General features: G+C 40.9%; 2 protein-coding genes across 4 annotated transcripts in view; one reads left to right on the top strand and one right to left on the bottom strand.

The window, feature by feature from the left end:
• PHKG1 (phosphorylase kinase catalytic subunit gamma 1) overlaps positions 1 to 5,477 on the top strand; it is a 38,472-nt gene extending 32,995 nt beyond the window's left edge. The window contains exons 9-10 of the mRNA XM_033922362.1: positions 1,705 to 1,830; positions 5,057 to 5,477. Coding sequence (XP_033778253.1) covers positions 1,705 to 1,830; positions 5,057 to 5,311 — 381 coding nt within the window. The 3' untranslated portion in view covers positions 5,312 to 5,477. The remainder of the gene's footprint in view (positions 1 to 1,704; positions 1,831 to 5,056) is intronic.
• Positions 4,037 to 14,520, bottom strand: part of SUMF2 (sulfatase modifying factor 2) — a 28,651-nt gene continuing 18,167 nt past the window's right edge. For 2 of the 3 annotated variants that reach the window (XM_033922363.1, XM_033922365.1), the window contains 2 exons: positions 12,463 to 12,625; positions 8,470 to 9,055 (listed from right to left, as the gene is read on the bottom strand). In XM_033922363.1, the coding sequence (XP_033778254.1) occupies positions 8,971 to 9,055; positions 12,463 to 12,625 (248 nt within the window). In that variant the 3' untranslated portion in view covers positions 8,470 to 8,970. Of the gene's footprint in view, positions 4,087 to 8,469; positions 9,056 to 12,462; positions 12,626 to 14,520 lie in introns of those variants that run through there. The other variant, XM_033922364.1, reaches the window with a different exon arrangement.

Here is a 14,520-nt window from a genome sequence, read left to right as displayed (position 1 = left end):
GTATTTTTCACTATTGAAATATTGTACTGCTTTTTTGTGTGCTTTGTATCATCACTGGAATGTCCAGTTCTCTTATTCTGTGAATCGCCTAGAACTTTTTGGGTGTTGGCGGTATAGAAAAATTAATTTATTATTATTTACCCAAGGTCATCTGGGTTTTAGTCGTCCTCTCCATCCCCAATAATTCTCACGTGTCATGGCTAGGAGAGCTTGCCAGCAGTCTCTCAAGATCGGAAAAAGAGTGAGGCCCGAAAGAATGATGCTATGAAAATTTTATATCTCACACCAAAAATTAGGAGTGGTTTTTCCATTAGCGCGTCCTGGATGGGCAGATGGACGTTATGGAGGTAGTTCTATAATGGTCTCCCAAATTTGGATGCAGAAATTCAGGGCTCCGAGTGCAATTTCTCTAACAGGATTTGGACACTCGGATTCCATTATGAAATATAGTGTTAAGTCGGCTTTTGTGCACTCACATTTAGGCACTAATCACTTATACCATATAAAAGGCAGGCATAAATGTGAGCTAGTGTTGCACTTTCGTGTGTAACTTAAGAGTACTGTCATGCATCTAAGTGTGGGACCTGCCTATGCCCCACCCACATGTGTACACCCCTTGCAGCTGTGCATTATGGGGGTTGTGAGCTAAGCTTGTAGAATACCATATAGCACAAAGATATTCAAACCTATCCTACAGGTTCACAGGCCAGTTGGGGTTTCCTGATATCCCTAAAGAATATGCATAACCTGACTATTCAACAAGATTTTTCAAAATTTCAAATAGCTTTAATCAATTTAATATTATTATGGTCACTAAAGGGGTTTTGTAGTATGAATGAGAGTGAATGAGTGGGGGGTATTGCTTAGTATAATATTGTTTTGAATTATTATATTGAATGATAAAAAAAAAAATTTATAACAAAATGTGATATTTATAGTTTAAAAATGTGTTAATAGCTTTCTCTTCCTTTAGTAGTAAAGAATATGTATGAGAGAGATGTGAATTTCTGTCGTGTATATTATATGCATATTGGCTATGGATAGGGAACCAAAAAAAGTACACTTCTCCCTCCGGATTCGCGGGGGATAGGGGCAGAGCCGGACCGTGAATGGTGAGTTCCCGTAGTCTCTCGAGACTACGACGGGAACTCCCCAAAGCCATTTTCTATTGGCGATCTACACGGGGCAGGAGCGTAGGAAGATCGCTCCTGCCCCGAAAGCCCACTAGACCACCAGGTAAGGCCGGGACGCCGGGGGGAAAGGCTAAACTGTGGGCTTTTTTTCTTTTTTTCCCCGTCCCCAAAAAAATCGCAAATATGTGAAATCTTGATTGCCGAAACTGCGAATGGGGAGGGGGAAGTGTATGGTATTTTTAGGAAGGCAGCAAAAACATTTTTATTTCAGAAGTTTGTAGGGTACTCCTACAAGTTCTTGATAAATAAGATTAGACTTTTATGGTCGATTAGTTTTATAGTAAGTTATTTTATAATCTGATAATTTCTAGCCTCAACTATAAAAAGATGCATTTTGATAATAATGTATTTTGTCGATAGTACTATATTTCCTTGGAATTGGCCAAGTCCTCTTATGTGTAATCTGCACAGAACCTGAGTAAGGAAGCTACAGAGCAGAAGAACCAATATGTATGTATTTATGGTCGTGAGGGTGAGGTTCCTAAAAACTTTTGGATTTCCTTATCTCCAGATTGCCCGGATGCTTGTGGTAAATCCAGACAGGAGGTACACAGCTGAGGAGGCGCTGGCTCACCCCTTCTTTCAACAATATGTGGTGGAGGAAGTACGTCACTTCAGCCCTTACAGAAAATTCAAGGTACTCCTAATACTCCCAGGCTTGTCTCAGAACTCATTTCTAATTGGGTTTTTTTTTCCTTCCCCCCAAATATATTTTATATATATAATTATTTATTTATTTTTTCAACAATTTATACCAAGCATTATTATCCTTGTACAAAAAGATAGAATAAGACAATTATAATTTGAAATTATCAGCAGCATAGCTTATACAGGAAATCAAACAATTCAAAATACAGGAATAAAATCTTAAACTAGAAATTAATCAATTCTTAATCTATCTCAAGTCCTCAAACAAAAGAATATAGGATCCAAGATTAACTTGAGTGATTTTTCCAGATGTTTCAAAGGAAACCCAAAAAAGGAGGCGGCAGTTTTTGATTTTGAGACCTGCAGTAACCGAGATAGGAGGTGTATTTCACCTTAGATTTCCTTGTAAGTTTACAATAAGGTATTAGTCTGTAAAATATGTTTTTCAAGAACCTTCCTACTTATCCAGCTTTGTGTGTCTTAAACATCTAGGGAGAGAAAATAGTTTAACAGCCTCAAAAGAATAAATATCTCTCATCCACCTGTAACTACTGATTTTCTTAAGTTAATGAATTTTTTTTTCTTTTCTTCTGTGAGAAAAATCCCCCAGATATATTTTAAAACACTGCTACAATTATCTATATGTTTTTAGACTTGGTTACTCATGGTATGGCACGATGAGATTATTATAAAGCATGTAAAACTCCGGCTTCACAGTCACAATATGCAAAGCTGATTCTCCTGATAAAAATAGTACAGAAATAGATCTAGCTGAACCGGTTCTCAAGGATCGTTGAACCAGGGACCTCCTGAGCCAGAATCAGATCCTGTGTGCCACATCAATTTGTGTCCCCCACCCCGCCGACTGCACCATAACCACAGCAGGGAAGATAATGGATGGGACCAACTTCTGTGCCCCTGTCTCCCTTATGACCCTTTGGGCCACACAGCCCTCAGGGCGGCCCTACATTCAACCACTCCTGTAGGTCCTTTTTTTTTTTTTTTTTTACTAAAGCGTAGCATGCACTAATGGACATTAGCGTATGCAAATTGCTAAGAAGCGTACTTTATACTCTCTGAGTTTTAGTATTTAGTGTAGTGTTGTTCAAACTGTGTGCCACGGCACAGTGGTGTGCCTTAAAGAGATTCCAGAATTTTACTTTATTTAAAAAAAAATCCCTTTATAAGTAGACACTAGAATAGATGACATGTACATCATATACGCAAGAGTCTGGTAATGTTATGCGCATCTGCGTGCATAAGGATACAACCGCCCAGACAAGCATCATTCTTTGATGTGATTGGTCCTTGAAAACAAACAGCAAGTAATTTTAGTTTTAGGGGGGATTTTTTTTAACTTGAGAAATTTTTATTAAGAAAGTCACAGCAAACCATACATAGACATCAATTCAAGAACCACCACATGACAGTGAACGGGAATTCTGCAATGCACCCATCTCACTTACAATAAGAGAGCAAAGCATTACACACCACCAAAACCAGAAAACCCTCCCCCTAAATCCCCGAAGCTTAACACGTTAAGACCTTTCTGAAAAGACAAAGTTCAACATAGTAACATAGTAGATGACGGCAGATAAAGACCCGAATGGTCCATCCAGTCTGCCCAACCTGATTCAATTCAAATTTTTTATTTTTTTTTTTCTTCTTAGCTATTTCTGGGCGAGAATCCAAAGCTCTACCCGGTACTGTGCTTGGGTTCCAACTGCCGAAATCTCTGTTAAGACTTACTCCAGCCCATCTACACCCTCCCAGCCATTGAAGCCCTCCCCTGCCCATCCCCCAGCAAACAGCCATACACAGACACAGACCGTGCAAGTCTGCCCAGTACTGGCCTTAGTTCAATATTTAATCTTATTTTCTGATTCTAGATCCTCTGTGTTCATCCCACGCTTCTTTGAACTCCGTCACAGTTTTCCTCTCCATCACCTCTCTCGGGAGCGCATTCCAGGCATCCACCACCCTCTCCGTAAAGTAGAACTTCCTAACATTGCCCCTGAATCTACCACAATTACAAGGAGAAGAGAAATGAACAAATAGTCTTATTGTTTATGTAGTAGTTATCCTAACTTGAGCAACAAAGCAATCGAGGCTTTGTTATCGTTTGCATCTTCTTATCTTTGCGAACTTGGATTTTTCAGCCCTGAGAGAAATTAAATTGAAAAAAAAAAAAAAAAGACTGCAGATGATGGATGATGAAATGCGCGTTTGCTTGTTGACAATCGAGCTGGGTTTTGAATTAAGTTGCAATCACATCCGTCGTATTGATTAGCAATTCTATCTACTTTAGTTTCACCGTTGTTACAATGTCCCATGCGTAGCTTAAAGAACTTAAAATAAATAACTCAAATTTAATTTTTTTTTGTTGGTTTTTTCAATTTATAATTTCAATTATAACATGCTGCATAAAACATTTGCTCTGTTTAGTATGCTAGATCCTAAAAAAAATTTTAGTGTGCGCTAATCCTGTTATCATAAGCTAAGCTAAGCTAATCTTTAGTGAAAGGGCCCCTCAATTACTAGATACTCGGTACTGATGTCAAAAGTTAGTGTCTCATTCTCCACCTGCTGGCAGAGGAGTGTAAACCTAGCCATTTCTGTGCCGGTCTGGAGGGACTAAAAGAAAGAAAATTAGCAGGAAAGGACCTAATTTCTCCTTATACGTAAGCAACACTATATTACAATCAATTCAAGACAGACAAACGGGACAAATAAGGGATTAAGGAGACCTGTACATTTATTATGGAAATGATTAAAACAACATGGGTTTTGAACATCTTTTATCTCCAGCCAGTATAAAAGGGAAATAAATATATTTGGGATAAAAACACACCCACACAAATATATATATATATATGGAAGATGACCTAAGAATTATTAGGAAAGGTAAAGTGCCATGAGTGAACAGGTTGTTAATTTTGAGCAAACAAGGCAATGAGTACAGCTCTTGCAATTTTTAAATTAGCAGCAAAACTGTCCCCTGCAAAAAACCCAACTTGTTGCTCACTGACACCATTGTGTGCATGAATGAAAACCAGTCCTGAGAAAGCCGTGACATCATTGTTGTAGCAATATAAATTTAAAACAAAACAACCCTATCTTTTCTTAAGCAGAAAATAAATGAATCAAATACTAGTCGGGAGCCATTTTGAATCCAGTTAAGCCTGCACTCCATGGGCTTTCCTCTCTCGTTTCAGGTGATCTGTCTGACTGTGCTGGCCTCCGTGCGCATTTACCAATACTACCGGCGAGTGAAGCCTGTTACTAAGGAGATTGTGATCCGAGACCCCTACGCCCTGAAGCCTATCCGCAAGCTGATTGACGCCTGCGCCTTCCGCATCTATGGGCACTGGGTAAAGAAAGGAGAGCAGCAGAACCGAGCTGCGCTCTTTGAGAATGCACCCAAGGCCATCCTTCTGGCTTTGGCTAAGGAGGAGGAGGAATTATTTTAACTTCACTTTACCGAATGACACTCTGACGCAACTTGGGTCTCTTTTGTCTAATGACCTAGAAGAAGCTGGGGTAGGTATTATTTTAAAAAGATGGACAACAATAGTCTCCTGACCTTTGCTACATACTGAATTTTTCTTTAAATGAAGATTAAAAAGCACAAAAATACCAAAGAACGCCATGTGTTAATTTGTTCTTTTTATTATTACAAAAAAAAAAATTTGAAAATGAGTCAGAGAGCCAAGACATTGGCCCTAGAACAGTGTATCACAAACTATGTGCTGTGCCAGATTGCAGGTGGGCCGCGAGACGCCGATGAGGAGGCACCAGTGCTGGCTGACTGCTTACAGGACGTGCCTCTCGTGGCGCGAGGCACGTCCTATAGGCTGTCTGCTTGTATCTCGCCTCCTCTCCCCCTTCAGTAACCCTTACCAGCATAAGAATAAGCTCAGGGCCACAGCTGGAGGGCCTCCTTGAATGCACAGACATCAACGTATGGTATAGACGTCCATGCATTCTCCAGCTGAGGCACCGAGTTTAATATGCTGTGGCGTCAAAATGTTGGCGAGACACTGCCCTAGAGCAGGGGTAGGCAATTCCAGTCCTCGAGAGCTGGAGCCAGGGCAGGTTTTCAGGATATCCACAGTGAATATGCATGAGATGGATTTGCATGCACTGCCTCCTTGAGATGCAAATCTATCTCATGCATATTTATTGTGGATATCCTGAAAACCTGACTGGCTCTGGCTCTCGAGGACTGGAATTGCCTACCCCTGCCCTAGAGGAACCACTTATTCTTCCTGTAGGTTGATTGGCTGCACAAGATTTGTTGCTAAAGGCTGATTGGCTGGAAGGGTGCATCTTATTCCTGATGGATCTGCCTCCAGTTCCATCTCTGAATGAACATTTGTTTTTTGTTTGCTCTTGCTGGCATTTATAATCATATTGGAGTACTGTGCCACCATTAGTGTGTAGGCACAGACACTGCTGTACTCCTATCCAGCATTTGGCTTGTACCATTTTCAGATTTTACAAGTAGTCAGACCTTCAACAAATTAATATGGTTTGTAATAATCTTTCTGCATAATGATTTTCAATTTTCCAGCAGTGTTTATTACCCAGACTCACATAAACACAAGTCATTCAGCGCAGCATACAATATTGACTTCAGCTGAGGAAAAAAAAAAGGGTTACAAGTTAGGTTTACTGGTCTGTAATGTCCCAGATCACCTCTTGAACCTTTAAAAAAATAAAAAAGACATTACATTGGCCACCATCCAATCTTCAGGAATTATGAATGATTTTAACAGCAGCATTAAGAGCAGGTCAGCAATTTCAGGTACATTTTCCAACGCAAAATCCTGGCTTATGTACCCAAAAGCAAGGCATCACGCTTTTAGTCTGGCTGGATGCAAAGTCGGTTTTCAGTCCCCTAAAAATACACTTATTAATGCAGAATGTACATAAATTTCCACCACAAAAAAAGGTATTTCATGGACTGGGTATTATGTCGTTATTGTCACATGTACAGAACGTCACTGTGCTTACAATCTGATCACAATAGAAAGATGAGAAACATACCAAAAGGGTTATGAATTCAGACATTTTATTTAATCATTCAGTTTTCTATACTGTTCTCCCAGGGGGAGCTCAGAACAATTTACATAGAGTCCCGGTGGACTCACAATCTATGTAATACACTTGAGGCAATGGCCAAGTGACTTGCCCAGGGTCGCAAGGAGTAGGGGGGGGGTTTGAACATGTAAGCTGAATTATCATAGATCACTCTAAACAAACCTCCTATGGGAATCACTATTTATACTTATAGGCACTCTAATTTCAATATTTTGACTAACAATAGTGCCACTTTCATTCAAAATACAATTTTCTTATATTTAACGTTCAATTCATGACCAAATAACCACTTTGCCAATATAAAAAATTATAAATAAAGTGCTCAGTGCCACCACCGGGTCATTGCTAATGCAGTTCAGATCAGGATAGTTTTCGACTCATCGTTGCACTTTATGGCTCCCTGCCTTCAATAAAGTACAGTGTGCAATGGCTTAGATGTTACTCAAAAAAATCGCTAATGTTCTAATTGCCTATAGAGTTGTTTTAAAATGGTATCAAAAACATGTTTAACACTGTACTTATCTTGTTGCCCTCCTGTCCAGCGTTTAACTCTCATGAGCAATGAATTAATCCATATAAAGTGCTTGTGTGATAAAAGTGCTGTCCCGTGTCACTTTAAAATAACATAGTCATGCTTGCAATCAAGTCTAATATTTCACTGCCCTCCGATTGCAAGCATGACTGTTATTTAAAGTGACACTGGACAGTATGTATCACACAAGCACTTTATACGGATTAATTCAATTCGGTTTATGGCTCATGAGAGCTAAACGCTGGACAGGAGGGCAACAAGATAAGTACAGTTCTTTTTTTTATTAAATTTTTCATACAATTCTTAAAGAACAATAAATGATAAAGATATACATCAAAAGAAAATGAAAAAAATATCATAAATATATCATACAAATCTTTCTAGCCCACATTAATTAGGGGGAGCCACCTTAAGTTCAAGCACAATTAAAGAAAATAAGATATTAACCTTGAGAAAAGATACAGGTATAATTGAGAAATAAATAAATCCAACCTGAGAAAATAGAAATCTTCCCCCAAGTTACATCATTCTAGTGCTTCACTTCTTATTCTCAGACTCCTTTTAAAGATCAGTTGATAACTATTTTACTTGATCTTTCTCTTTGTTCACGAAAACTTAAAATTTGCTGAAGCTGTGTGGGATCCCCAAAAATAAATTCCTTCTCTTGTAGTTTAATTATACATTTACAAGGGAATTTTAGGAAAAAACTAGCAGCTAGGGCTAAAACCCTAGGTTTTAACTGAAGAAATACCTTCCTTTGCAGTTGGGTAGCTCTAGCCACAAAAGGGAATATCAATACAGTATCACCACAGAATTTTGTCATTTTATTTTTAAAATATAATTTCATAAGTACAGTTCTGACCATGTTTTTGATAGCATTTTAAAACAACTCTATAGGCAATTGGAACATTAGCAATTTTTTTGAGTAACATCCAAGCCACTTTATGGAAGGCAGGGAACCAAAACTATCTTGCTTTGAACTGCATTAGCAATGACCTGGTGGTGGCACTGAGCACTTTTTTATATTTTTTTTATATTTGCAAAGTAGTTATTTGGTCATGAATTGAATGTTAAATTGTATTTTGAATGAAAGTGGCACTATTGTTAGTTGAAAGCTGAATTATCATGTCATGGCACAAGCTCAGACACCATTACTCACAACTATTTAGCCAAGTAGCAATCTGATAATCGGGCTAATCTGTGGTGTGCTCAAAATGCCACATCTATTTTGGCAGGCAGGTGCGCTGCTGAATATTGATTTCTGTGCCCACGAGTCCAAGATGCACAAAGCACCAAGGAAATAGCAAAAATATTAAAATCGTTAGACTTTTAAAATATAGAAATTGTGATCTGGTAATGCCAAGTATTATGTACAGAGTGTGCTGGTGGTAGTTTTACAAAGTTTTACAATCTCAGATAGCTTAGAAAATGCCGAAGTAACATAACTTTCTCATCTCCACAGGAGAAAAAGGATACGACTGGCTACGGTCTTCCTCATAGGTCTGTTCTAGGTGCTTCTCTGTGGCCAGCACATCGGAAGGTCAGGTTATCGGATGCGGAATCTGGCGTGTTTCCCATCCTAGATAACAGTACACGGACAGGAAATATTCAGCACTAAGGAAACAGCATGCTAGACATGGCCTTCCTTTCATAAATGTTGTCTAGTTTAAGACAGAGGAAATTTGCTTGTCCTACATATCTGGGTGGGGGGGAGGGTAATATGCATAGGCAGTCGGTGACTTAGATGTTTGGGGAGGCTAAAGTGGGTGTGTGTGTGGGGGGGGGAGATGGCAGGACAAATTTAAATCCTTGGGGTTAGGACACCTATATCAGAGGGGGCACTTTTTTAGCATAGCCAGGTATGTGTGTGTTGGCCTCTCCCTCCAGCCATACAGCATCTCTTCTTTATGTGTGTTTATCTTCCTCTCGTCCCCAGCTATGCATCTCCTCTGTATGTTGCCTTCTCCCTCCAGCCATATAGTATCTTTCCTCCCTCCCTCTCCCATGCATTATTTTATTTATTTTAATTTCTTATATACCGCTATACCGTGAAGTTCAAAGCGATTTACAGTAAAGATACATTTTTTACAGTACATGGGATACAAGTGGTTTAACCATAAAGATACATTTTGTCAGGACATGTTGTGCGAGGGGAGAGAGGGGGAGAGAGGGTAAGAGTTGGTCTCAAATCTAGAATTGGGGAGGCGGGGTAGAGCGGAGAGCCGTTGCGAGGAAGAGGAAGTTGGGCATTTAGAATTTGTTAACAATTGATCAGGGATCTTCTCTTTGTATGTATGTCTCCTCTTACTCTGTCATGAAGCATATCCTCTGTGTGTGTCGATCTCCCCCACCCCCCTCACCATCCCAATACCAACCCTCTTGTTTCTTTCTCTCTATCCTCCGGCTATACACCATTCCTTTCCTCTCCTCAACTCCCAGCTATCCTGGATCTCTTCCCCTCTATCTAATATTGCCACTGTGCCTCTCTCTCCCACACCATCCAACATTGCCCAGCTCTCTCTTCACCCCACTGGTCTCCTCCTTTTCCTCCCCATCTGCTCACAAGCTCCAATACCTCCACCAAACCAAACCACTAACCAGAAAAACAAACGGTTTCTCTTTCCCACCTGTCCGACCCAGTGTCAGCAAAGGAACAGAACCCATGCATGGGACCCTAGAGCGCTGTACACTGCTCTATGACCCTGCAAAAAGTTTGTTTCTTTGCCCTACTGAACTGGACAGGCAGGCAGGCACCAGGTCGGGAGGAGAAAGAGAGAGAGTAGAGCTCCCAGTTTGTTTTTGTAGTTGTTGCTGCAAATTGTGATATAGCAGCCTCCTCAAGCCTCTTACACTGGGTGCTTATAGGGATGCAAGTTAGAAAAACATGAATTGCCCCTATACAATAAAGCAACATAGCCCACATCTATCAAATGAACAAAAAGGCACCTAGATCATATAAGGACAGGCTCCCGGTGGAGACGGAGACTGTCTGAATTCAAGAGGGCCTGGGATAAGCACGTGGGGATCTCAGAGAGAGAAAGAAATAAAGGTTACTGCGGATGGGCAGACTAGATGGGCCGTTTGGCCTTTATCTGCCATCACGTTTCTATTTATTTATTGGGATCTATTAGCCCTTTATAAAGAGAATCAAGTAGGTGCCTTTATGCGGTAACAACCCAGAACCAGCCTACAAAACATGCAAATTCTCATGTACAAATTTACACCTGCTCTGAAGGTGAAAACATGCATCTGTATTCTATCTGTGTACCCACATATTTTATAAAATGCATATATACACTGCAACCCAACCCTGCACTGCCCAAACTCTGTCCATGGGAACACATTGTTATGCATCCTCAGGCTTAGAGTCAGAAACTTCTATAAAACCTTCTCCTGTGTGCAAGGCAAGTTTTTACAGGTGCTGGGCCAGTTATAAAATTATACCAATGTACCACAGTATCACTTATATTTAAATTAATCCATCCTCAGCTAGGCTAGGCAATAAATGAATTATTGTCACTGCTTGTATAGAATGAGAGCAAATGTACAGGAATGAAGGAACATGGGCTACCTGGAAGGCCCTGAATCACGCTGGAGAAGGTGGAACAGGGATATTCTACTAGACTGGGGCCTAGAGACGTATGATTGTGGTGGGAAGTGAATCACACACATCCCTTCTTTTGTCTGCCCTCTGTTCAAGTATGGCCCCTGCACAGTACACAAAAGTAAGGAATCACATTTGTGGTCTGGCTGGATTCACTGAATTCAATGTTCAGTACCCTAAAAATACACTGCCCAACTCACTGTGGCTGACAAGACATGAAGAAAAAGTATAGTCTTCCAGAAAGTCTTCACCTACTCAAGGAGTGCCATTAAAGAATTTCAGGCTCTTTAATTGGTTGTAGGCCTCTCTCTTATTCCAAAGAGATATTTGTCTTTTCAAAAAGTATAAACAAAAACCTATATTTGTATAGGAAAACATATAATCTCTTTAAATATACCAAGGCAGGAAAACATGATTTCTTTGCTTTATGAGAAAAATGGGCATATCTATGCTACCTACAAAATAGGTTTCATTAAGATGGAACAGGTTTGTGATATCCAATAAGGGGCCTCAGTTGAAAGGGTGCCTGGCATGCATCTATGAGACAAACATGGTTTTTTCTGTTACATAGATCTTTTTGGACCCCTGTTAGATAATTCTAAATCTAATAGATGCTGGCATTCTCATTTAGACATTGGGACACTGGATCATCTGTTGTTCTATTGTCCTTTGATACTTAGCTTTTGGAGGTCAATATGGGGTAGAATTAATAACATTTTGGAATCATCAATTCCTCTAACATATTAGGTAGTCATTTGTGGTACAATATTATATGTTAAGCCCTATAGATCAATATAGAGGCTGTCTTTTCCTTATAATGACTAGGATAGCCATCCAAATGATCACCCAAAACTGGAAGAACTGTGATCGTTTAAATTTTTCATTCTGGTGGGCAAGTCTTTGCTCTAGTTATAGATTTGAAAGGATGAACGCTGAGAATTTGGGGCATGGTAATATATTTAAATTGATATGGGGCCCATTGACATTGTATGTTACCTCATTAGAATTGATTACTGAATGTGAGTCAGTTTTTGTTATTTTTGTACATATCCAGGGAAGGGTGGTGGGGGAGTTATTTCTGTTATAAATTGATTTTTAAATATTTACACTTGGGGGGTGGGAAGATATCAGTATTTTGAATGGGGTAAGGTTTTTGTGGTAATATATGTTTTGTGTTCTATTGAATAATCATTGGGTGGGTGGAGAAAAATAGTTGATTATGAACATGTGTAAGATGAATGTGCTTCCATTGTATACTTATATGTTACATTTGTTATATTGCATTATTGAAATTTTGAAAATTAAAGTTAAAAAAAAAAAAAAGAAAGGGTGCCTGGCACATTACACCTTGCTAGTTATAAATTTTAAAAGTATGAATTTACCTAGTAGTAACTCGAGCTTTATGATTTGTGGATCCATCTACCGTGTCAATCCAAGATGCGCCCCGCAACACATACATCTTCATGGCCTTCCTTTGTGTGCGTCCTGGAGCGACAAATTCCGATGACGTCCACTCCCACGCATTCCCCAGCATGTCGTACAGACCTAGGGAACACAGCCGATTATTTGAACATGTAGCTTGGACGTCGGCTTTTCCACATACATGAACTGTGCTCCATGCTTTTTACATCATGAGGAAATTGTCTGGTGAAAGAAGGACTCTGAGCTCCCTATTAAAAAGAGGCCTTATCTTCTGCCATTCAATAAGTCAACCAAAACATTTCAGTCCTACTTTGTATCGCTCTAAGCTGTGACCTCACCATGTGTTAAATTCTGGTCGCTGTAGCAAAAAAAAAAAAAAAAAATACAGCAGAATTAGAAAAGGTTCAAAGAAGAGTGACCAAAATGATAAATGAGATGTAACTTCTCTCAAATGAGGAAAGGCTAAAGAGGTGAGGATCTTCAATGAGAGAGATTATTTAGGTATTTATTTACCACGTATCAAGGTATAGGGGGAAAGAAGAAGTGAAAGGAAAGCTGGTGGCACAGGGGAGGAAAGGGGAGAGGATGAAATTGCACATAATGAAGGGAAGGGAGAGATGGGGCATGGAGGGAGATAGAAAGATTTGACATAGGGCATAAGGAAGAGGGGGAGAGAGAGATAGAGGTGTTGGAGATGGGGATAGATGAGAGGGAGAGATACACAGGAGGTGGGAGATATTGGATCCAGGAGCAGAATGGAGTGATGGAGAGATGCTTGGAAATGGGAGTGAGGGAAGAGAGTGGGAGAAATGCTGGACCATGGGGGAGAGTGCAGCAGGGAAGAGATAGGGAGATGTCAGGCTACAAGGGTGGGGAGGAGATGCTGAGAAAGCACAGTTACTTACCGTAACAGGTGTTATCCAGGGACAGCAGGCAGATATTCTTAACGCATGGGTGACGTCACTGACGGAGCCCCAGTACGGACACTTTTTACTAGAAAGTTCTAGTTGGCCGCACCGCGCATGCGCGAGTGCCTTCCCGCCCGACGGAGGAGTGCGTGGTCCCCAGTTAAGATAAGCCAACCCGGGGAGGAGGGTGGGACGTAAGAATATCTGCCTGCTGTCCCTGGATAACACCTGTTACGGTAAGTAACTGTGCTTTATCCCAGGACAAGCAGGCAGCATATTCTTAACGCATGGGTGACCTCCAAGCTAACAGAGAGGGAGGAGGGATGGTTGGCCATTAGGAAAATAAATTGTGTAACACAGATTGGCCGAAGTGCCCATCCCGTCTGGAGAAAGTATCCAGACAGTAGTGAGTAGTGAACGTGTGAACTGAGGACCAAGTGGCAGCCTTGCAGATTTCCTCGATGGGCGTGGAACGGAGGAAAACCACAGAAGCAGCCATAGCTCTGACCCTGTGGGCCGTGACAGCATCTTCCAGTGAGAGACCGGCCCGAGCATAACAGAACGCAATGCAGGCAGCAAGCCAGTTGGAAAGCGTCCGTTTAGAGACAGGACGACCTAGACGGTTAGGGTCGAAGGACAAAAAGAGCTGAGGAGACGAGCGGTGCGCCCTGGTACGGTCAAGGTAGTAAGCAAGGGCACGCTTACAGTCCAGTGTGTGCAATGCCTGTTCCCCAGGATGAGAATGGGGTTTAGGGAAAAAGACAGGCAACACAATGGACTGGTTGAGATGAAAGTCCGAGACCACCTTGGGGAGGAATTTCGGATGGGTACGCAGAACCACCTTGTCATGGTGAAAAACAGTGAAAGATGGGTCGGCAACCAGTGCATGCAGCTCACTAACCCTCCTGGCAGAGGTGATGGCAATGAGGAAAAGCACCTTCCATGTCAGAAATTTGAGTGAAGTTGTGGCAAGAGGCTCAAACGGAGGTTTCATGAGGGCTGATAAAACCACATTCAGGTCCCAGACGACTGGAGGAGGCTTCAGAGGTGGTTTGACATTGAAGAGGCCTCTCATGAACCGGGAAACCAGGAGATGAGCCGTAAGAGGTT

This window comes from Geotrypetes seraphini, chromosome 15, assembly GCF_902459505.1.
Source record: "Geotrypetes seraphini chromosome 15, aGeoSer1.1, whole genome shotgun sequence".
Taxonomy (NCBI): Eukaryota; Metazoa; Chordata; class Amphibia; order Gymnophiona; family Dermophiidae; genus Geotrypetes; species Geotrypetes seraphini.
Note: the sequence above shows the minus strand (reverse complement) of the source record. Positions and strands in the feature narration are given on the sequence as shown.